Below are 23,564 nucleotides of genomic sequence, written 5' to 3'. Positions count from 1 at the left end.
CGGATTTTACCAAGCACGCATTCTGGCTGACTAATCCTTTGTGACATATTTGACTCCATAGTTTATGTTTCAAGGAGATTCGTTTAGTCTACGTATTTTCACTATAGTTGCCGGAAACTTTTACTAGGGACGGTAGCGCAAATATCCGCTTAGTCATCGGCGCCGCGTTTTCAAAGTTACCGTTGGGTACGGAATAGCTTAAACTTTAGGGTAATGTGGGAACTTGGAAGTGCCTTGGCCAAAGCACTGTTGAACTTGAAACATCGGTGATGTCCCCAAGATCAACGAATGCGCATTTGGGAAACTCCGACTCTGGAATCCAGACTCTTGACTTTTGGATATGCACAAATACCAGGGAGCAAGAAACGGGGAATGATAAGAAATGGCAACTGACTATCCTGCTATCGCGAAAATCAAGCAAAAGTAGAAATACGAAGCTGGCATCAGAGCCCAAAATGCACAATTCAACATATATCAGAGGAGGACAATACAAAGGGTATAATTCAAGGGGGTTTCTGAGGCTGGAATGATCAACAAAAGAAGATGATGAGTATACGACCTCTAGAATCAGAACACTCAATTGGGTCCACTCGGTAGTCATGCATCGTGGTCCACAAGCTTAAAGTGGGTTCTATGATCAGCCCTCTCCCGGGTCAGTGCTGTGATCACCACCGGAAAGTGGCGGCATCTACCGGACCGACAAGTTGAAAGTATTCAATACGGGATCCGCTTGGGTATCGGCAGTCGAGTTCAACAGATTCGGGGTCCTCTATGATTCCGTTCACAATCCCGGAGGTCGGACAGGCAAAAGCAAGCTGACATCATTGTCTTCAAACAATACGAGTATGAGAATTCGCCTATAAATGAAGTCAACCAGCCCATGGTTTTATCTCAAAGATCTTTCCATGAACATTCCATCGTCTAACACTTACAGAAGAACGCAAACATCCTTCACACAAATCTGCCATGGCAAACCAACAACTTCCTCACACGCGTCTTGTCGACAATGTTCTACGGTATCCGAAATCGGGCATCAATGTTTTGGTTGTTGGAGCAGGCCCTAGTGGTCTCCTGGCAGCGATTGAGTGCTGGCGTAAAGGTCACAACGTTCGAATAATTGAAAAGGGCCAAGATATTTCACCAATCGGCAAGTTAGAACTTGGGGATCATTCCCCCACCCCTTAGCATGATTAACCAATGCTCACATGCTAATTGTTCCCAATATAGGAGATATCTTGGCTTTGGGCCCCTCTGCAGTTGCCGTCTTTCGTCACTTTCCAAGTCTACTCCAAGATTATTACGATGTGGGACTTGATTGCGAATCAGTGGTCCTTCACATTGATGGCAAGGTCGCAGTGCCGCCAATGGAATTTGAGCCCAACCGCCCCGGAGTCGCGCCACATGCTGCGTTTCCCATTCGCAGCAATACCATTATTGGCCGCTACGACATGACCAACATACTTTATAAACAGTGCGTGCGACTCGACATTCCCATCCGGTGGAATGTGCAAATTGCGAGCTACGAAGAAGATGCCGTCAGTAAAAAGGGCCGAGCCATTGCCACCGACGGTACCGTCTTTGAAGCGGATCTCGTACTCGCAGCGGATGGGCTGGGGTCGAGGTCTCATGCCCTCACACTTGGAAAGCCAGTGAGAGCTGTCAGCACTGGCTACTCCATCTACCGCGCGGCAATTTGGACGGAAGATCTCACAGACACGCCCCTGATTGATCAATACTTGAAGGAACAGACGAGACCACAAGCTCGAATCTACGCGGGGCACAATCAACATATTGTCCTTGTTGTTTCCAAGAGACTGGTTTCCATTGCCATCACTTTGCCCAATGATATTCAAGGGCAAGCCCTCGAATCGTGGTCCACGACAATTTCCACTGAGGAGCTAATCAGCTCGCTACCGGCTCCCGACTATGATCCACTGTTCCTCGAGGCACTCAGGGCTTTTCCAAAGAATAGTGTGGTCAAATGGGATTTGTGTATGCGCGATCCGCAGCCGCATTGGACGTCCAAGGAGGGCCATGTCCTACAACTCGGTGATAGTGCGCACAGCTTCATTCCCACTTCTGCCAACGGTGCGACCGTGGCCATGGAAGATGGCGCTTCCATTGCCGAGTGTCTACGTCTCAGTGATAAAGCTGGCCCTCACTTGGCAGCCAAAGTTCATGAACTTCTCCGGTAAGTGCCTTTTCCTTTCTTTTTTCTTCCACCAAACAGCAATTACAACTTCTTGAACGGGGCATGACTAATCTCTATCTTGTGCGAGGTAGATTCGAGCGTGTCAGTCTTATTCAGCTCATGGGTCTAGTCAACCGCGCAAACTTTCACCGCGAGGGCCATGAAGAGGCCAAGCAGCTGCAATCGCGAATTGTGCAAGGCAAGTGGCTCTGGGGCCACAGGTCCGAGGAATACGCCGCGGACAACTTTGCCCGCGCCGCCGCTCATCTGATCTCGGGGGTGCCGTTTCAAAATAGAAATGTTCCTCCTGGATATGTCCACGAGGGATGGACTTTGGAGGATCAGATTGCACGGGAGAAGCAGGGCATTGTGGTCGATTTGACCAAGAACGGTGACTGGTCTCTGGTATAAGGTTTGGCTTTTACCCGGACTGTGTCATGACTGTTGAGAGGTCCGTTGATTGATGGCTTTTTTCAAGTCGTTTGCTGCATACATCCATCCTGTTTCGTAGACTGTATTAAATGATAATCTCCCATTGCGTCCGTCCTTTGATCTATCTACGTGCTTCGGCATTGGCCAAGACTCCGTCGTTGCTGCCCTTTTGAGTCGAAATTATCATCAGCCAGCCAATCATCGAACCCCTGTTTCAGACGCGTCCATTCATCTTCTGTGGTACTATACCAGGCGGTATCTCGGTATCGGCCCTTGATGACCATATGTTTCCTTTGAACCATGTCAGCAGGGACATTGATCGTCATGAGATGCAGGTGGGATGTTGGACAAGTCTTACCGGAATACTCCCTCAAAGGAGAATCCTAGCCGCTCCGCAGCTGCCAGGCTAGGCTTATTGAGCTCATCAGCCTTCCACTCGACCCGAGAGTTGCCCAGATCCTCAAAGGCGTGTTGCATAAGAAGAAAGCAGGCTTCCGTCGCCGCCGTGGATCGCTGGAGCAGGCTGCCAAAGGTTATGCAGCCGATTTCGATCCGGCGATGGCTCGGCACGATGGACATCAAGGAGATCAAACCGGCCGGCTGAGCAAGAGGATCGGAACGAGGGCCCGACATGACGGAGAAGTAGAGGGGATCCGAGGATTGACTCCAGTCGGCTATGGCCTTTTGGAACTGTGCTTCCTCTCCATATCCTCCGGAAAACATGTATCTCCACAGATGATCATTTTGAACTCCGCCTAGGTGCTTGAATAGGGAAGCTGAGTGTTCGGGCTTCAAGGGGACCAGGGACGTATATCGACCATCAAGGCGACAATGAGGTGGCGGCAGGACCAGAGTCTGCGGAGCTAGCGGACCAATTTGGGGGCTGGGCGAAGTCATGAGAAGCCGTCTGGATTCTGCATTTGAATAAATTACGGGGATTCTGCCGGACGTTATAGGTGGTTTGGTTGCTGCTGAGATTGAAGCCATCATGCGGGTCGGGTGCTGTTGAAGGTGGCGATACAGTCGGGTTGCCATGTTGTAGCGTGATCAGCGCAATGTTGCAGAATATGACCAACAAATGTTCCAAAGCATTTCGATTTACCTCGGCTGGCTTCAGTGTATGATACTTTATTGATTCATGACGGAACTAATCCAGTCCAACGATAAGTCATTCGTTTTCGCATCGTTGGTTCTTGGTCGTGGTGGAGATAACTCTCGGGTCGAGTTTCCTAATCAGGTAATTGGAAACAGCTTCCGCTTCAAGACCCTTGCTCTTATACAGTTCAAAGATAGGAATGCAGGAGGAAGTTATCCGCGATCGCAAGTGGCATTGGAATGCCAAAATGACAGAGTTAGTTAGAATATGGGAATCTGAAGTAGTAGATGTGGCTTTTCAGATTGGAAAGTCCTTTAAACGCACACTGCTGGAGGGGTGCTGTTCACATTTGAGTGACCCTGATAGGCCAGAAATGTCCAACTACATGTGCTAATTTCTGACAACGTTTGTATTTAGTACTTCAAAAGGCAGATTTGAATGCCCTATTTTCTTTAGGCCATGGAGTTCATGGTTTCTGACAGTGATCCAAATTTGCATTCTAGTTATTATGCACGTTGGTGAAATTGTCACTTGTCGGGTGATACGATGAATAAAGTGCTTCCTAGCCAAACACATTTCTCATGAAGTTTTCTTGCTTGTCGTCAGACATGTATACCAACCCAAACGGTATTGTGCAATTGAGAGACAAAAGCACGTCATAGAGGCCATGCAAGCATAACGGGGTGGCTTGGAGTCCAACTGATTGACTCCATTGCTTCGGCATCACTACTATATATCGACACAAAAGCTACGGGCAATGCCGGTATGACTCAAATGAGAGTGCTAAGAGATAGGTGCGCTTAATAAGCGGGTCGGAATTTCCGTGAGTCAAAACCTTAACCGTCAACGGGATCGTATAATACTGGTTCAGTCATCTGTCCTCCACCACTGTCGGACGGGCTGCACTGAGATCATTGCATGAAAAAGAATCATCGCAAATATACGACCATGTCAATGCTGAAACCATCGCAAGTAGGGCAGTTTCTTGCCTACATTGGGGTGCCTCGGCAATTTCACAATGCCCCGCCGTCTCTTTCGCTTCTCAAAACAATTCATACCTATATGATTTCCACTTGTCCTTATGAGAATCTTTCAATACACTATAACCAGTCGCATTCCATATCTTTGGACCCTCAATTCCTTTTCAACAAGATTGTTACTAACAATCGCGGTCGCGGTGGATACTGTATGGAACTGGCGATTCTATATAACCACGTTCTTCGGGGACTAGGATTTCAGGCCTATACCGTCGGCGCCCGAACTCGGCGAAGATTCCAAGGTGTACCCCAAGGAGACTACCCTGGATGGGTGCATATTGTCAATATCGTCACCTTTCCCGACCAAGACGTGGCGCCGACGGAGCCCAAGCAATATGCCGTCGACGTGGCTTTTGGCGGTGACGGGCCGACAGCGCCCTTGCCCTTGATCTCGGGCACAATCCACCAGAACCTGGGTACCCAACAAGTGCGCCTCCTGCGCGACTGGATTCCTACCCAAGTACACAGAACCGAGGAGTCCAAGCTTTGGATCTACCAATACCGCAACAGCGCAGATGCCGAATGGAACTCGTACTATGCGTTTACCGAGACGGAATTCATGGCAGCGGACTGGGAAGTGGTCAATCACTGGGCGTCATGCAGCCCAAACAGCCACCAGACATGGACAGCCCTAGTGGTAAAGTTCTTGCGAAGGCCTGCTCATGACGGGGCCGACCAAGATGCCCAGGAGGAGATCTATGGAAAGCGGACGTTGTTCAACGGAGTCATCAAGGAAAACCTAGGAGGTCGCTCACGACTGGTGGTCGAGTGCAAGACCGAGGCAGAGCGTATTGAAGCACTGGAAAAGTACTTTGGCCTCCGGCTCACAGAGGAGGAAGTGCTCGGTATCACAGGTTGGGCCACGGATCTCAACAGCAAGGGCGAGCTATAAATCTTTCTCTCCTATTAGCGGCATGAACATAGTCTCCCCCAAAAGAACCATACAATCAATTCATAGAGGATCTCGACATTTGGGCAAAGGCTGGAAAATCCAAGAGACCTTGTAAAAGGGGGTTTCCCCGACAGACGGGCTTTCAGGGGTACAGTGAGTATACCAAGTTAGTAAAATACCATCACTTTCAAAAGGCCCCGTCGGTATATTTCTTGCTTGCTAAAACTCTTCGCACGGTCTGCAGCTACTTTACAATTGCAAGGGGAATGGACGATAATCCAAATAGGCTATATGCAGTAGTAATTACTATGGTAATATAGGTAGGTACTATCTGTTTGTCAGACACTCTTAGCTCGTGCGCATAGAAATTGTGCGTTTTGCTACATGTATGCCCATCTTTAAAAGGCGCCGTCGGTATATTTTCTGTAGGCCAAGACTCATGTCCACTGTATAATTTGCACCCCAGATATGGCGGAGCAGACAACTGGGGAAGTGCGGGGGTTAGCTTATGCTTGGTGGCCGGGGGTGGTATTGCACAACATTGACGCACAAAATCCCCGGCCCGTATCTGGGCCGATTCCGCCGACGAGCCGCGGAAAGGATTCTTGCCTTTTTGCCGCCAGTCTGTCTTTCAACAGATAGAAGGATCAATTCTTTACTTTACGAGTCTTTGGTGTATTCTATTGTTTGTCTTGAATTCGTCTTGGCCTGAATTAGCTTGTCGTTTTCAATTAGGCGTGGTCTTTACTTCTATATACTCCAGCCTTGCCTAGGAACCCCACCCCTCCCCAAATAGTGCCGATACCTCGGACATTCTTGCAAAAGGAGCACTGATACCGATCTTTTGGAAGCCAAGGAAACATCCCGTAGTCTATCTTTCTTCATACACTATATTGACATTGCAACATGGCGGCAACGATACCGAGGAAGCTTTGGGAACACCCCGACCCCCAGAGCACTGAGATGTACAAGTTTATGCAGTCGGTTAACCAGAAGCACAAACTCAACTTGAAGGTGAGAAAGCACTGCATATAATATCATGATCTCTTTGCTGACAACATCAGACGTTCTGGGACTTGTACCAGTGGTCCATAAACAAAAGATCGACTTTTTGGACCGACGTCTTTGAGCGCAGCCCCATTATCCACACAGGCTCGATCAAGCGTGTCGTGGATGAGAGCAAGCTCATTGACGAGGTTCCCAGATGGTTCGAGGGTATCCAGCTCAGTTTCGCCGAGAACATTCTCTGGAGTCGCCGGCCCATTGACCCTTCTGATTTCCACGGCACGGCCGGAAAGGAGGATGACAAGGTGGCGCTGACCGAGGTGAGAGAGGGCGTCAGCGAGCTGCGCGATGTAACATGGGCCACGCTCCGTCAGACAGCCGCGCAATTCGCCTCGGCCCTGCACGCGGCGGGCGTCGGACGGGGCGATCGTATCGTCGTCGTCGGGTCCAATAGCGTCGAGACGCTGGCCGTGTTGCTGGCGACGAGCTGGGTCGGGGCCATTTTCAGCAGCAGCTCGACCGACATGGGCGTGTCTGGAATCTTGCAGCGGACGGTGCAGATCAACCCGAGGTTCATCTTCATGGACGATGCCGCGCTGTATAATGGTCGCCGGGTCGATCTCCGGGACAAGATGACTGATATCGAAGCTGGCATGAAGGACTGCAATCTTTTCAAGGGCATGATATCCGTGCGGCGATTCAAGGAGGCTCTGGATGTATCCAACATTCCCCGTACCCAAAAGCTGGATGATTTCTTGAAGCAAGGAAGCCCCAATCCTCCGCCCATCGTACGCATCAACTTTCACGAACCAGTCTTGATTTGCTACTCCTCTGGTACCACCGGCATACCCAAGGCGATTGTCCATTCGGCAGGAGGCGTCTTGATCAACTGTTACAAGGAAGGCGTGATTCACGAGGGCATGAACTCAGAGTCTGTGTCATTGCAATATACTACGACTGGATGGATTATGTATTTGGTCTGCATCATGCAATTATTTGCAGGCGCCAGATCGGTGCTCTATGACGGTTCACCTTTCCAGCCCGACTTGCAAACTTTTGTCAAGCTCGTGGGTGATCAAAAGGTGACCAGGCTTGGTGTCAGCCCTCGGTGGATGCATGAGCTCGCCAAGGCTGGTATATCACCTCGCGAGTTGACTGACTTGTCCAATCTCAAAATCGTCACATCTACCGGCATGGTCCTGTCGGATCAGCTGTTTGAATGGTTTTACGATAGTGGTTTCCCGGCGCACACTCATCTTTTCAACATTTCCGGAGGTACAGACATTGTAGGTAAACCGTGCGCACCAACTCAAGGGTACCGCTAACAACTTCTTTCTGATACAGGCCGGCTGCTTTGGCATAGGGAATCAACTCAGTCCCGTCTACGTCGGAGGCACCCAGGGCCCGAGTCTCGGCACGCCCATTGCCGTCTACGACTCCCTGCTTCCCAACGGACCGGGCAAGGAGGTCCCCGACGGCACGCCGGGAGAGCTCGTGGCGACGGCTGCCTTTCCCAACGTCCCCGTCTACCTCTGGAACGACAAGACGCCAGTGGGCGTCAAGGGGTCCAAGTTGCATTCGGCCTACTTTGCGCGCTTTGATCACGTCTGGGCCCACGGCGACTTCATCGTCGTGCACCCCACCACCAAGAACATTACTTTTCTGGGCCGCGCCGACGGCGTCCTCAACCCGAGCGGGGTCCGCTTTGGCTCGGCTGAAATCTACGGCGTGCTGGAGAGGCACTTTTCGGACCAGATTGTCGACTCCATCTGCGTCGGTCAACGCAGGCCCAAGGATAATGACGAAAGCGTCATGTTGTTCTTGCTCATGCGCCCCGGACACACCTTTACAAAGGACTTGGTCGTACAGGTCAAGGATGCGATTCGTAAGGACCTGTCCAAGAGACATGTGCCCAAGTATGTTTTCGAGACCCCGGAGATACCGGTAAGTTACCTTCCATCCCCTCTCGTGAGGCCGTATTCAGAGTATTGACTGTATATTGTGTAAAGACGACTGTGAATCTGAAGAAAGTCGAACTACCTGTCAAGCAGATTGTTTCGGGCCATGTCATTAAACCTAGTGGCACCTTGCTGAACCCAACGAGCCTTGACTATTACTACCAGTTTGCGAAGGATGAGGTTCTGAAGGCAGGCCAGGAGAAGCTATAGATTGCAGAACGTCCCGTTTCGAATTTTTGTTATGACTGAGCCATCTTGGAGTTTCGAAGCCTTTGATTGTGGTACGGAATGAGCAACATGATTATGACCAGAAGCCTAGATCCTTATATTTGGACAAGAGGCAGTAGATATAAGCACAACTAAGAACACAGAAATTCACATGACAAGAGATGTCATGCCAGTATTTTCGAAAATGCCAATCTGCTTCGTATGCCACGAGTATAAGTACTATAAATTCCCACTAGGCGGAGTATTTCACTACAATCGGCCCTAGTGCTATGCAACCATTCTCAAATGGCCGCAAAGTCATTGCCGTGGCCCATTATACAACTACGTAGCTTCAGGAGAGGGAAAAGGAAGAAAGGAAGAGTAGGAAAGCAAATAAGACGTAGACTATAAACATAATCACGAAGAACAAGATTGCACAACACTGAATAATTATTCCGGGCATATCTTTGGGAACCATGTGTACCTTGGGAGTCTGGACGCTTATGGCGCTAAGACCCTGGATGATTGACGTGCTATCAGGTCCCATGAGCAAGTCACAGTGGAGCTCCGGATGTGCTTATCGTCAGAGTTACCCCTCGACACGCAGGTAAAGGCTGCTTTGGTTATCGCAGCCATGATCGGGGATTTTGGACTATTATAGAGCGTCCCCATTCTGCTTCTTGTATCGGACATGGTACGAGTCGGGTCGTCCAGCTATTCAACCAGGCATAGCGGTCTGAAAGCAAAAAGCGGTTGATGCCTATCTGTAGTAGTGCACAATAATAAGCACGTAGACGAGATTTCCCATCTTGAGGATCTGAGTAGCTTGCAGCACAAGGCGAATGAATGAGTTGGTGCAGGCGAGATGTCTCATGTACCTAAGACACAGCGAGTATATGGCGTCAGTCGATGATGGAATCCCACGGCCCGCCGGGGGCCCCTTCACTGGTGTAGTGTAGGTGACCTGAAAGAGAAGATGCCAAAAATGCAGAAGAAGGTTCCCCCCCTCAACTGACCTGGTAAGGCGAAGAGACGCCAGGACGCGCTAATGTGCCGTACACTGCCGTCTGGTACATAGCGCAGTGTAGGGAGGTATCTTGGTACCTCGATAACTCGTTATGCGACACATGGTATGTAGGCATAACTTTTGAAAAAGTGCCATGCTCGATAATCAATCAGCAAAGAACAGTCCCGCGCGCATCCTTTTCCAATGCCATCCCCAAGGATTGGTGCCTGCATTTCATTCAATGTTCCATTGAAAGTATAGCCATGAGGATCGAGTGAGAGCGTGTGGCTTTCCGTTCTCGCGGGTACATTGCCTATGCACATTAGCTAGGCCACCCTTGCAGCTAACGAACTTGGTTGTCTCCAACTTTTTGGGTGGGAGGATGGATTGCGCACTGCACCCACAGGCTCTTCAAGCTTAGCGCCAATCAATGAATGTACCTTGTCCATGTACTCTGTAGTAGTTGATGCAACTGCACAACCGACATGCTTCGCACGCTACCATCTATCCATCTAACCTACATCACTTCTTCTCTTGAACAACCACAGCTCAAAGGCGACTCCTCCTTTAGCAATTCCTGCAAAGATTTGTTGCAGCGACCGGCTATTCCAACTTTCGTTCTCTGTGCTCAGCTTGTCAAAACCAGAGCTTCTTTGGCTTGCAGCTAGAGACTGCCACCGATATCGAACACGGCCCTAATCGGATCCTGACAGTCCAAACGAAGACCAACATACTATCAACGGCCTTACTCATCCTTTGGTTTAAGTTCACGGTCCATTTTGACATGAGGTCAGCCAACTTGAACTGGCAGGACTTCAGAGCTGCCCGCAGACCGTAAACCCGACAGACAGACGCCCTCGACACCCAAACAGCCTCCAACTAAACTTCGTCCTGCATTTGCGCCTGCACACGATCCATCAGAACTCGCACCCTGCTCTTACGGGCATTCAAACCTTCGCTGCAAACCCTCGTGACTGCGGGAACCTCGTTTCCCGCAGCAAAGGTCGAAGTGGCAGAACCAGATCCCACGTCCACATTCACCCCATCCGCCTCCGACGACCCATCCATCCCGCCGACACCCAACATACCTCCCAACACTATTCTCTCTGCCCCCGCCCCTGCCCCGGACGCCGCCGAGCCCAGTTCATCCAGTAGCCCGCAACCTTCTTCCGGAAGCCAAATCAATTACCAGCCGCGCCCGCCGACATCACCGCCCACCACCAGACAAATACTTGGTCGAAGAAGACGAGGATCCGGCGACGAATACGACGTTCAAGAGCTCGGCTCCGGGTATCCAGAGGCTTCGGCTTCTTCAAATATACTTAGAGCAAAATCCACACCGAAGCGCCGGCGTGCCAACGAGACAATGTTGGCGGATATGGACCAAACAAGTGCGTCGAATGGTACCTCGAAGGCGTTTGCGAACGGAAAGATGCGCATATCATCGACGTCGAGTACAAACGGGAACCACAAGGCAGTTGCCGCTACAAATGGTTCTTCCAAAGTTCGGGCGCCGGACACTTACCTCGGCCATGACCGTGAGGAAGTGACGAGAATACTGATCCAGGCACTATCGGATATGGGCTATCATGGCGCAGCTGAAAGTGTCAGCAAAGACAGTGGCTTCGAATTGGAGAACCAGACAGTATCAACTTTCCGCAGTTCCATTCTCGACGGAGCTTGGGCTCAAGCAGAGGATTTGCTTACAGGCGCGACCTCGGCTGACAGCAGGCAAACCCAGGGTGGCAATGGGTTGGTACTTTCACACGATGCGGACAGAAATCTTATGAGGTTCTGGATAAGGCAGCAAAAGTATCTCGAGCTTCTTGAAGAAAGAAATACCAGCCGCGCACTAGCTGTTCTACGGAACGAGGTCACACCACTCTATCATGATCCGCAAAAGCTGCAATTCCTTTCGAGTCTCCTCATGTGCCCAGATTCTGCAGATCTCAAAGCGAGCGCGAACTGGGATGGCGCATATGGAACATCACGCCAGATTCTCCTCTCTGAGCTATCCAGTACGAACCCCCACCCCCCTTCCCGGCATTCCTATCCCTTTCCCATTTTGGTCTCCCGGAATGTCGAGTAAAGCAATTTATACTAATCATGATGTATAGAATGTATATCCGCATCGGTTATGCTTCCCGAACACCGTCTAGCAGTCCTACTTCAACAAGTCAAGCGGACCCAAATTGGCATGTGCATGTTTCACTCCAGTTCGGAATCGCCGTCGCTTTACTCGGATCATGCATGTGACCGGAGGCAATTCCCCTCAGAAACCGTTATCGAGCTCGATCACCATGAAGACGAAGTCTGGCAGGTGGCTTTCTCGCACGATGGAACGAAACTGGCAAGCTGTGGCGGCGATCGTCAGGTCATTATCTACGATGTGCCATCTTTCAAGGTTCTTCACACCTTGGGAGAGCACGAGGGTGGTGTTGGTAATGTAGCATGGAGTTGGGATGATTCTATGTTGGTGGCATGTTGCCAGAGAAAGGAGGCCCGTTTATGGGACACCAATGTGAGCGATCCCGCACTCATTCCTGTGTATGAAATCCAAACTAACACGTACACAGACGGGCGCATTAATCAGGACTGTTTCCAAATTTTCCGAACCTGTGAGCAGTTGCGTTTGGGCGCCAGATAACCAATCATTCATTCTGGGCTCACTGGATAAGGAACAATCCCTTACACAGTGGGATATACAGGGTCACAAGATTGTGGACTGGTCGCCACTTCACAGAGTGGAAGACATGGCGGCATCCCCAGACGGACGGTGGCTTGTGGCCATGGATGACAAGAACCACATACACATTTACAATTTCAAGAAGAGGGATTTCGAATATTCGATCGACCTTCGCACCCGGTTGACGTCGGTCAGCATTAGTGCTGATTCCCGGTATCTGCTCATCAACCACAAGAATGGAGTGGCAGAGCTGTTCGACCTGGGTCTCAAAGAGCTCGTAAAGACTTATACTGGGCACACGGGTGGCGATTATATCATCCGTAGTGCTTTCGGAGGCGCCAACGAGAGTTTTGTCATTAGTGGCAGTGAAGGTAACGATTACTCACCATATCACATCTCGATTCTGCATGGTTACTGACACTTTGACCAGACGGCACTATTAATATTTGGCACAAAGCTACAGCCATGCCTGTGGTGAAGCTGTCTGGCCATCAACCTAGGACGAACGCCGTTTCTTGGTGTCCTACCGATCCGTGTCTGTTTGCCTCGTGTGGCGACGATGGCAAGATCAAAATGTGAGTTTATATCTCTTGTTGCTTTGGCAAAAGATGTGTTCTGACTGGATGGACAGCTGGTCGAACGATGAATGGGCACGGAAGCAGCGTATCAGCCACGAGAGTGTCCAAGACCACCAGAGCTGGCACACATGATCATCGCGGAATGAGTAAGAACCGGCACTACTCAACACCGGGGGAGATATATGGTGCTCCCATTGCATTATATAGGCGTTTAATGGATTCGAATCAGTATGGCGGTACCATACTTGGCGCTGGATCATATTGCATGTAATCACGCAACTCTTCATCTTAGGTTTTGGTGTTCAACAATGCGCGCGTGTACTTGAGATGAACAGCACAGCTTGGAGGATTCATAGGGCCATGGTACAGTGTGGAATGATTGGCATCTACGTCAAAGGGGTGCTGGATGTTATAGAAATGCTGTATGATACGGCCAAAGTCATGGCGGTGCAGCACAGAGGACATACCATTTTCCGAGGGTCGGGAGGGTACTGGCATGCATGATATGGATGTATATTTGATTTCGTATAATATTTTAACAAATTAGGCATCTCTTTCAGTAATGCCGTTTTCATGGCGAAGACTGCTGTTTATCGTGGTCGTCGTCAGCGCATGGTCCAGGTGACGAGGCTTTTCAGGCACCCGAATTCTTGTTTGTTGCCCAACCAAGCTAGCACCTAATCTAGGTAACGCATTTTCCAAATAAAAGTAGTCGGTTTTTCTGGATTAAGTAGAGTTGGATAAGTGGTAACATGGCAAAACATTTGTTTTCCCTCGTTTCACTGCCCCGCCAAAAGCCTGTTGTCTGGGAGCCCAACATTGAAGAGGCCGTCGATCACTACCATGTAGTCGCAACAACATGGAAGTTTCATTGCCCACATGTTGCCAATGTGGATAACAAGTGGGAGGATACTCGACTTGGTAGATAGGTAGTGTATCTCTTGAGTCGGTCTGTGCAAGTGAGTAAGTATGTTCGCCACAAGAGGCTACTATGGACAATTAAGTATTTACGATATACTACACTATTCACTGACGGGGCAAAGAAGCTGCCGGCCCTGAATAGAATGTAAAAGTTGGTAACATGATACAAATGTGTCACAAGTGTTGCCTCTTTCAATAATTGATCCCTGCTGCGCCTCCATTTTCGTCGTGGTTTTGCCTCTCCATGCCACCTCAAATGCTATCAGGGTACTACTAATTTTAGTTAGTCAGTTGCCAGCTGGTTGGTCTTACCCGTCTCTGGAGTCTTGCCGGCCTGAACCCTGAAGCCTGGGCTGGGGGCTTCATAGCTGCTACCTTACCTGCCTTGCCTTATGCCGGCAGCCCATGCCAAACCATCCCCCTCCCTCCCCCCAAGCCCAGCCCAGCCCAGCACTTTCAGAGGTTTTGCGATCCAATCCAATGTGAATAAAAACAACCTGTGATGCTCTTTCTCCCAACGTCACACCCCTTTCCTCCAAAAACCCAAAAACTAGTTTTCTGATTTCTCTGCAATCGGATCGTTTAAACTGTGTTTTTTTTTTCTCGAGATAATTTAATACTATTTGCTGCGCATACACTATAACAATAACTGCTCTTCTTCGCCTCTGTGACCAAGAGAGAAAGACAGACTTGCCAATAAAACCTGTGCCATCTGCATCAGAGCTACAGACAACTGACGTCGGTCGACCCGAACAAACCCAACTACCACTAGTTTAAAGATACCAACTGGCTACCACCTACCCCTAGCCACCGATAGCGATCCCGCCTGTTGCATATTGCCTTGGGTCTGGAAACTCTCGAGGCAGCACACCGAAACATCAAGGAACAAGACAGACAACAACAACAAATCCCTCGACCACTGTTGTCCTCCTTTTCATTCTTGTCTCCTTCTTTTCCGCAACAAACCACATTTGCCCTTTTTATCATGAGCGAAACCATCGTCACTCCGGGAGGTATCTCGGATCCTGCCCTCATCAAGTACGTGGCCCCTTTGCTTGGTGCTGCTGGTGATGCTGCTGTCTATCCCTTCTCCCTTGCCAAAGCAGACTGGCGGCGCAACCCTCAAAACTTACCCTGCATCGCTGCTCCGTTCCCGGCACTTGGTGGTACCAACTTCGGGGCGCATCGCGACAGCTTCCTTCTTCTTCTTCATCTTCTTCTCCTTGCATGTTGGGATCGATGACCTCTTTACTAACCATGGCATGTCTCTAGGCTCGTCAATAAGCTCCAAGATGTCTTCGCGACCGTTGGTGTCAACAACCCCATCGACCTCCCGCAAATAGTAGTTGTCGGATCCCAGTCGAGTGGCAAGAGTTCCGTACTCGAGAATATTGTGGGTAGAGATTTCTTGCCGCGAGGCTCTGGTATTGTCACAAGACGACCCCTCGTCCTGCAACTCATCAACCGGGCACCCTCACAAGCAAATGGCGTCAAGGAGGAGCTCCTCGACTCGACCGACAAGGCCGCCAACCAGGACGAATGGGGAGAGTTCTTGCACGTCCCCGGCCAAAAGTTCTACGATTTTAACAAGATCCGCGACGAGATCAGCCGCGAGACCGAGGCAAAGGTTGGCCGGAATGCTGGCATCTCCCCCGCCCCCATCAACCTCAGAATCTACTCGCCCAACGTCCTCACCCTCACCCTGGTCGATCTTCCCGGTCTGACCAGAGTGCCGGTCGGCGACCAGCCTCGAGATATTGAGAGGCAGATTCGTGACATGATTGTCAAGTACATCCAAAAGACCAACGCCATCATCCTTGCTGTGACCGCTGCCAACATTGACTTGGCCAACTCGGACGGTTTGAAGCTGGCGCGAGAGGTCGACCCCGAGGGACAGAGGACCATTGGTGTCCTGACCAAGGTCGACTTGATGGACGAGGGCACAGACGTTGTCGACATTTTGGCTGGTAGAATTATTCCTCTCCGCCTGGGTTACGTCCCGGTCGTCAACAGAGGTCAGAGAGACATTGACAACAAGAAGCCCATCAACCAATCGCTCGAGGCCGAGAAGAACTTTTTCGAGGAACACAAGGCTTACCGTAACAAGAGCTCCTACTGTGGTACCCCTTACCTGGCGCGCAAGCTCAACCTGATCTTGATGATGCACATCAAGCAGACCCTACCCGACATCAAGGCCAGAATCTCGAGCTCGCTGCAAAAGTACACTGCCGAGCTCAACAGCCTGGGTCCTTCCATGCTTGGCAACAACTCAAACATTGTTCTGAACATCATCACCGAATTCACCAATGAGTGGCGGACGGTCTTGGAGGGAAACAATGGCGAACTCTCAAGCACGGAACTTTCTGGTGGTGCCAGAATCAGCTTCGTATTCCACGAACTGTACTCAAACGGTGTGAAGGCTGTCGATCCATTTGATATGGTGAAGGATGTCGACATTCGAACGATTTTGTACAACTCGTCGGGTTCTTCGCCTGCTCTGTTCGTCGGCACTACCGCCTTCGAGCTGATTGTGAAGCAGCAGATCAAGCGACTAGAGGAGCCCAGCTTGAAGTGTGTTTCCCTCGTTTATGACGAGCTGGTGCGCATCCTCACCCAGCTGCTCCAAAAGCAACTCTACCGCCGATACCCCCAGCTTAAGGAGACTGTTCACAATGTCATCATTTCCTTCTTCAAGAAGGCCATGGAGCCGACCAACAAACTCGTCAAGGATCTCGTGGCGATGGAGTCCTGCTACATCAACACTGGCCACCCTGACTTCCTGAACGGCCACAGAGCAATGGCCCTTGTTAACGAGAGACACAATGGTGCAAAGCCGGTGCAGGTCGATCCCAAGACTGGCAAGCCCCTTCCCGCCGCGGCCACCCCGGCCCGGGCTGCTAGCCCTACACTGGAGGGGTTGGAGCAGAGCAATTCCGGTTTCTTTGGCAGCTTCTTTGCCGCCAAGAACAAGAAGAAGGCAGCGGCCATGGAGGCTCCGCCGCCAATGCTCAAGGCTTCCGGCACTCTGTCTGAGCGCGAAAACATCGAGGTTGAGGTCATCAAGCTGCTTATCTCGTCTTACTACAATATTGTCAAGCGAACCATGATTGATATGGTCCCCAAGGCCATCATGCTCAATCTTGTCCAGTACGTTGAGAAAACCAGACCCAATAAGAACGTTGTATAAAATAGCTAACCAATTTTCAGATTCACCAAGGATGAAATGCAACGAGAGCTCCTGGAGAACATGTACCGCCAAGAAACGCTGGACGAGCTTCTCAAGGAATCCGACTACACTGTCCGCAGGAGAAAGGAGTGCCAGCAAATGGTCGAGTCGCTCAGCAGGGCAAGCGAGATCGTCAGCCAGGTCCAGTAAACTCGCAAATCAGGAAGAAAGACACGATGCATATGAGGCGCATGCTTGTCGCTGATGTGAAACAACCGTGAGCACTTGATATAAAGATTTGCTCGGGCATAAATGGTGTTTGGAGCTTTTGGTAGGAGAGAAGGCTCGGGGAGGAAAAGAGTGCTTCATCTTGATACCCAGCATTTCTTTTCGATAACCGCGATGATGAACGAAGCCGGTTGATGAGGCACTTGAAGAGAGCTATGCAGAACTCGTCATTAAGAGAGAGATTCAGGTACACCCTCGAGCGAGGTTGGCCTGAAAGACTCCCATGGCAAGAAGGGCATGCACAGATTTCAGAAAAGAGCACAAACAGTACCATTCGGCCGGGACGGAGGCAAAGTTTGTTCAACAATAAAGAATGGATGGATGAAAGTACGACTTATCGATAATGAAATGGGAAAGGGAGAAGGTTTTTGTCCACCAACGTCAGTTGTATTCACAGCCCACGATTTAGAGTAAGGAGGCTTGGTTTTTTGGTAGATGAAGATGACAATACAAAAGACACTACTATATTAACAACTCATTTTCGAAATGGAAGGATGATTTATTTTTCATGATGGGTTTCTCTCGCTACATGCTTCTGTATTTCGTTGGCTAAGAGGGAACAATATCATGAGAGCAGGTATTTCCGTCAACGGCAATCTGTACACCAAAACAAAATGACTGTACCCAATGATGATTATTCGTGGTTCTATTAATTATTTTTGGTAGATATTTTGGCAACTTCCTCAATGACAGTTACCCTCAATCATGTCCAACCCCAATTTTTGTTTGTTATATCCAACCAGCGACAAGAATTTGCTCATGGTCACACCTCTGTGCCATCCATCTTATTGCGCAATGCTATGCATAAATCCGATGAAATACACTCTTTTTTTTTCCCTCTTCTCTTTCCTCCTCTCCATTTTCGTGGATGAATGCCAAGCATTGGGACTCGAGAAGAACGACAAAGTCCCACTCGCTGATCCAACACCGTGCTATGAAAATGCAAGCAACACCATCTCTCCTTTCACACGAATCCTCCAAACCAGTACCCGCCATGAATATTTTGCTGATATGAATGAATATGCTTGTGGAAGATTCCGTTCGTCTGATGTAAATGCTAGTCCAAGGAAATAACCCGTAGCTAAAACCCGCTATTTGGTGCAGGCTGTGACTCTCTCTCAATGATGCGCCGAAACTATGATTATGCTTTTGTTTTGTTTTTTCTCCAAGAAGGGGTATCGTTCGTCTAATGTGACGCCTGAATGCACATCGACAACGACATACTGTTTCGAATACGGCGAAATATATCAACAATTGTTGACTGTGTGCCACCACGGCTCAAACTTGAACGAGTTTGATGGTGCCAGACAGATAGGTGATGCTTGGACTAGGCAAGCCACTGCTCCTCATCTCGCTTGAGACCTCTCATGACGAGTCCTTCGTCGATGGACTCATCGCTATCTGGCTCCTCGTCATCCAAGGCGGGGACTTCGCTCTCAGCTGGCTCATCGTACTCCTCATCATCGAACATCCAAGTCTTGCCATTAGCTTCTTCTTCGAGAGGAAAGATTTCTCCGGCGTATTCTTCCAAGCCCCTGGGGCCTTCCCACAAAGCCAGAGCGCTGTCCGGACAGCTGTCCTCGAGGACTCGGTCTCCAAAGTATGGTGGTTGCTTTTCCGCGTCTGGATTCGTCGGGGAAAAGAGCTTTTCCAAGGCAACCAGTTGGTCCCGGTAACCCTCTGGGATCTTGCACTTGACCTCGATAGGGCCCCTATGGTACTTGACTCGTCTACCAAGTCCCTTCTCGAAAGCTTGGCACGCCTCGAGGGGAGTCAAGTGCTCGTACGCCAGCGCAATGCGCTTGCCATTCCACTTCGAGGGCCCATCCTTGAAAAGTTGTAGAATGGCCGGGCCGACGTCGTGCTCGGCATCGAGCCATGGGAGTTTGGCATCAGGATGGAATGGAGCTTGCCACACAAAGGATCCATCGGACTGAAGATCCATGCAGAAAAGCGGATAGGCCAATGAAGTGAAATTGTTGTTGTAAATGCCAGTGTAGACAAATGTGGCTGGTAGGCCAATTTGGCGAATGTATTCTTCCACTCTGTGCTTGGCCGACCAAAGAGGTAACGAAGGCCACTCGGGGTTGTATGCCGCGTGATCAGGCATCGAAGAATAGACAAAATGCTGAACCTTGACCCTTGTCGCGACGTCGGCGATTGCCTCACCCACCTGGACCTCATTGCCGTAAAATGTCGTGTTGATAAAAGCTAGCTGCGCTCCGCAAAACACTTGCGAGATGAGGTCCTCATTGACGACGATGCCTGGAATGTGGCCATTGGCTGTGACATCTCTATTGTCGTCAGGCTTCTTTCGTATGTACAACTCTCCCACAAAGACTGTGACATTGGGATTCGTGGAAACTTCGGTGGCAATGACGCCCTCGAGATTCCTTAGCTGTGCGCGAACCTTGTAGCCCACGGCAGTAGCTATCCGGATCAATGAAGCTGCTTGGCGACCACTTGCATTGATCACGGCAATTGTCTTGTCTGGGGTAGGCATTGAACGCTTGAGTGGTCGGAAACTCAGAGAATTATTCCTCGACATGGACAGGATTGGAGAAGATTCCGAGTAGGAAGAGCGCGTGTGCTTGTGTCTCGTTACTGCCCTGGGTGAAGCATTGGCATGTTCTGAGGGGGCCGTCCTGATGACCAAGTCGGTCCGGATGGGAATTGGCGCAGCAGGCATGGTTGGCTATATGGATGTGCCAAAACCAAACAAGGAGGGGGGGGAAGTTGATTTGTTTAGTTGGTTATTTCGGCGAGAATAACAAGTCAATCAGATATCGCAATCCAACGCGTACCTAGGGAGGGGCGCGAACAGATATCAAATATGATGATTGTCTGGGAATGCGGTTTGACGTCGGGACGATACCAAGGGGGAATCCGGGGAGTATCACCGGATCAGGGTGTATACGTCTGGCAAGGACCAATCAAGGAAGAAGCCGGTGTGCCGCTTTGACGAAAGGGTGTCGTCTGGGAATAGCAACCCCAGCTTATCGCAAACGTGTGAGCACGCGGCAAAGCAAAAACGAAGCACGTCGTCTCCCGCGGTAAACTGCAGTTGGCAGGCTGATACTCACCGGGCACGCGATCCGGTCTGTGGAGTACCAATGAGAGGAGCTCGAGGGCGTTGGGAAGTGGAAAGGCGTGCTGCAGTTCCAAGGGTCCAATGGCGCGTTAGCTAGGGGATATAAGTTTTTGTGACAGCCGATAGTGATGCTGCAGGCCGAGTCATCAGATGCCAATGGCCTTATCGGTTCCTAATAAAGCTGGCTGATTGTCTGGTAGGCAGGCAGGTTGGCAGGCAGGTTGGCAGGCAGGTTGGCAGGCAATCCTTTGGCGGGGAATAAGAAGCCGCAGCCCAAAAAAAGACTGCTTTCAAATGCGTGTGCAGAAAAAAAAAAAAAAAGGACCAGCCACCACCGGGACTGGAGCCGTAACACCACCACTTTTTGGGGGCCTCCTTCTCTTTTGTTGCGCCGACACCAGAGTTGCCAGAGGGGAAATTGAAGATTGGTAATATAGCAGCGTTGTGCTTACTGAGTGGTTTGCAATTTTTGTGTCGTCTTGCAAGAAAATTTGGATTTATAAAAAAGGGCGTTGCCAGTGAGCAGCGAGGCGGCGAGGACTTTTTTTTTTTGTGGTGAGTCGGCCGATGAGACAAATGCTCAACTTTTTTTTTCTCCCTTTAGGCGGGTGCTCCGTCGATAGGGCCCCCGATAGAGGCGCGGCGACCTAAATGCAGGTGGGATGATTGCGATATTGCGCCTGATGTGATTTGGGATCCACACTGGGGATTTGCGCCAGGCGCGATCCAATCGGGTCCTACAGCGGAGAGGACGTGAATGAATGGCAGCAGCAGAAGAGATGTTTGCAACAGCCCAAAAATGCTAAGTAGCCTGGGTTCTTGTTGACAGGCAGACGAGAGAGAAAGACAGAGAGCAGTCGCAGTCTCGGTACCGGAAGGACAGTCCGATCGAACGGTATCAGGCACGCAAGGGCGGTGAAGATGATATCAGCAGGTTCTTAGAGATGTTTGTGCAACTCCCGGGCGATAATTAGCGGGCTGCTCGACGGGGATGGAGAAAAGAGCCGTCTGTCTGCTTGTCAAGGAATGTAATATCCGCAAACTGAAATAATGCGGCCTGCTTTGTTTGTCGGCTCTGGTCTGGGCTGTATCTATGGTCAATAACCGCAGGCGGATGCGGAAAATTGCTAGCTACCTAGAGAATCGGTTTGATCATAAGCCAAGCCGACTTGGACCTGGGACACGGTACAGAGGGATGTGGGTGAGTGAGCGAGTGATATGAGACGGGCGATCGCTGGTAGTAGTTATGAAGTTATGACGTGTAAGTAAATGGCCGTGGTAGTCAAAGGGTTCGCGTCGTCCAGGATAGAAATAGAGTTAACAGAGTGCCGGTTTCTTCTTATCGGGATAATGTCCAACGACGCTTTTAGCGCAAGCCGGTGCTCACAAACGGGTTGTAAGTAAAAGTAGTACTCTGTAGAAGGGGCGCCCGCGAAAAGACGGAGAGACGATTGCGCGCGATTTGGTGGCGTCAGTCGTTGTGCCGGGTCCAAGTCCGATTCTGGATGATCACAGTCCCAGCGCAAACTTCTCTAAAATGATGTCTTGCAAAATTCCAGTCAAGGCGATAGGGGCAGAGGGTCGTTGAGAGGGGTGGTGGGTTTTTTTTCCCCTTGGGGCTTGTTGCTCAGATGGTAGATGATGCGGGTGGTAGTTGTAGCAGTAGTAGGTATAATGATAAGAGCGTCGGTATGTAGCTGCGATTTACGATTCAGGGTCGTGGTTGCAGTTATTACACTCCGGGCAGGCAGGCAAGTCCGTCCCGCCTCTTTCTGTTGGTCCGTGTATATCAATCAGGAGACAAACACTCCGGAAAAAAGGATGTGTGTGTATGTTTGTATGTAGGTGTGCATGCAATTTCTGGGCTTGTGGATGATGAAATACTACATCAACGCACTCTCAGGGTACAGATATCTATGTAGGATTTCATTGCTTCAACCAAAATCACTCCAACCCCCAGGCCACGCCTTCGATTGGGTATACCACCTAGGTTAATAATGTAGAGTAGGTACCTACATACAAGGTACGGGCGGGCGGGCTGGGGCTCGAGGCGGTACGGAGAAGGGGAGAGCGCAATTAGGTAACAGAAAGCGGGCGGTTGGTTGGTTTGCTAGCCACAAACTGGAAGTTTTGCGTCAACGTGCCTGAGATTTGACAATGCGCTGGGCTATTTGCTTGTGCTTGCTGGGCCTGGGCTGGGGGGGGGGCTACCTCATTGCTGAGGAGGGGCTATTTAGTGGAAGGAATTTGGGGGCACGTTCTAGGTCTAGGTCCAGCACCTGCGCAAAGCCTTGATCGCTACTGGCTTCCAGCGCCTTCTCTCCCTGTCTGTCGGAATTGTTACCAAACGATTATTGGATTTCACTCTCTCATCGGTCGAATTTGATTTGGTTCAATTAATTGATTGGACTGTTCTAGTATGACTGTACGTGAGGTTAGCGAGGACCGGATCGCATCGGCCTTGTCTCGCTGTTGTGAGGCCGCTTTGACATTGAACTGATGCGAGCAAACAGAACATACGATGGATGTACGGCCCGTACCAGTTGACCGCTGGCAGCGTTTTACACCCTCGATGTGACAATTTTTTTTTCTTCGTGCATCGTACAGCAGGACGAGTTTCGAATACCCATCTTATTGACCAACTATGGGGTAAGTAGCGTCAGAAAGAGGTCAGGTCAACAGGGGAAATTTTCTCGGCCGGTGGAGCATCATCTTGACGTTCGAGGCGTTGCTTGTTTTGCGTGCTTCGATATCATCCAAGCCTTGCTACGTTATCATGTAATATGACTGCCTAGCTGACATCACGAAACCGACTTTTGGGTGCCAGTTACCCACAGCAAAGCTTTGAGCCTTGTTGGCGGGTGTCGGTAGCTGACGATATACTGGGCTGGTCTCTGAAATGCAACTCCCGAGTCATGGCACGTGTTGAAGAGCAATGCACGCAGATATCCATAATGTGTACCACATTTTCCCACCTAGACCTGCGATGAAGCACCTCTCCCCATCGTAA

At 50.2% G+C, this 23,564-nt stretch overlaps 7 protein-coding genes across 7 annotated transcripts; 5 read left to right on the top strand and 2 right to left on the bottom strand.

The window, feature by feature from the left end:
* Window positions 1-966: 966 nt before the first annotated feature.
* PFICI_11020 (uncharacterized protein) lies at window positions 967-2,602 on the top strand (the record flags this gene model as incomplete). Its single annotated transcript, XM_007839601.1, has 3 exons — window positions 967-1,099; window positions 1,228-2,191; window positions 2,284-2,602. The coding sequence occupies 3 exons, from the start codon at window positions 967-969 to the stop codon at window positions 2,600-2,602; spliced, it is 1,416 nt and encodes a 471-aa protein (XP_007837792.1).
* A 146-nt stretch (window positions 2,603-2,748) lies between these two features.
* PFICI_11019 (uncharacterized protein) lies at window positions 2,749-3,658 on the bottom strand (the record flags this gene model as incomplete). The annotated part of the gene is made up of 2 exons (XM_007839600.1): window positions 2,749-2,914; window positions 2,982-3,658. 2 exons carry the CDS (start codon window positions 3,656-3,658, stop codon window positions 2,749-2,751), a joined length of 843 nt encoding a protein of 280 aa, XP_007837791.1.
* Window positions 3,659-4,667: 1,009 nt separating this feature from the next.
* Window positions 4,668-5,648, top strand: PFICI_11018 (uncharacterized protein; the record flags this gene model as incomplete). Its single annotated transcript, XM_007839599.1, has 1 exon — window positions 4,668-5,648. One exon carries the CDS (start codon window positions 4,668-4,670, stop codon window positions 5,646-5,648), a length of 981 nt encoding a protein of 326 aa, XP_007837790.1.
* Window positions 5,649-6,554: 906 nt separating this feature from the next.
* Window positions 6,555-8,821, top strand: PFICI_11017 (uncharacterized protein; the record flags this gene model as incomplete). Its single annotated transcript, XM_007839598.1, has 4 exons — window positions 6,555-6,662; window positions 6,713-7,939; window positions 7,998-8,597; window positions 8,663-8,821. 4 exons carry the CDS (start codon window positions 6,555-6,557, stop codon window positions 8,819-8,821), a joined length of 2,094 nt encoding a protein of 697 aa, XP_007837789.1.
* Window positions 8,822-10,608: 1,787 nt separating this feature from the next.
* Window positions 10,609-13,220, top strand: PFICI_11016 (uncharacterized protein; the record flags this gene model as incomplete). Its single annotated transcript, XM_007839597.1, has 6 exons — window positions 10,609-10,613; window positions 10,746-11,842; window positions 11,942-12,345; window positions 12,401-12,881; window positions 12,941-13,085; window positions 13,142-13,220. The coding sequence occupies 6 exons, from the start codon at window positions 10,609-10,611 to the stop codon at window positions 13,218-13,220; spliced, it is 2,211 nt and encodes a 736-aa protein (XP_007837788.1).
* A 1,774-nt stretch (window positions 13,221-14,994) lies between these two features.
* PFICI_11015 (Vacuolar protein sorting-associated protein 1) lies at window positions 14,995-17,385 on the top strand (the record flags this gene model as incomplete). The annotated part of the gene is made up of 3 exons (XM_007839596.1): window positions 14,995-15,047; window positions 15,282-17,156; window positions 17,217-17,385. 3 exons carry the CDS (start codon window positions 14,995-14,997, stop codon window positions 17,383-17,385), a joined length of 2,097 nt encoding a protein of 698 aa, XP_007837787.1.
* A 1,405-nt stretch (window positions 17,386-18,790) lies between these two features.
* Window positions 18,791-20,152, bottom strand: PFICI_11014 (Nitrogen metabolic regulation protein 1; the record flags this gene model as incomplete). The annotated part of the gene is made up of 1 exon (XM_007839595.1): window positions 18,791-20,152. One exon carries the CDS (start codon window positions 20,150-20,152, stop codon window positions 18,791-18,793), a length of 1,362 nt encoding a protein of 453 aa, XP_007837786.1.
* Between the last annotated feature and the right edge of the window lie 3,412 nt (window positions 20,153-23,564).

Source organism: Pestalotiopsis fici (genome assembly GCF_000516985.1).
Source record: "Pestalotiopsis fici W106-1 unplaced genomic scaffold PFICI_Scf_8, whole genome shotgun sequence".
NCBI lineage: Eukaryota > Fungi > Ascomycota > Sordariomycetes > Amphisphaeriales > Sporocadaceae > Pestalotiopsis > Pestalotiopsis fici.
The sequence above is the reverse complement of the archived record's forward strand: the minus strand, read 5'-3'. Positions and strand labels throughout refer to the sequence as shown.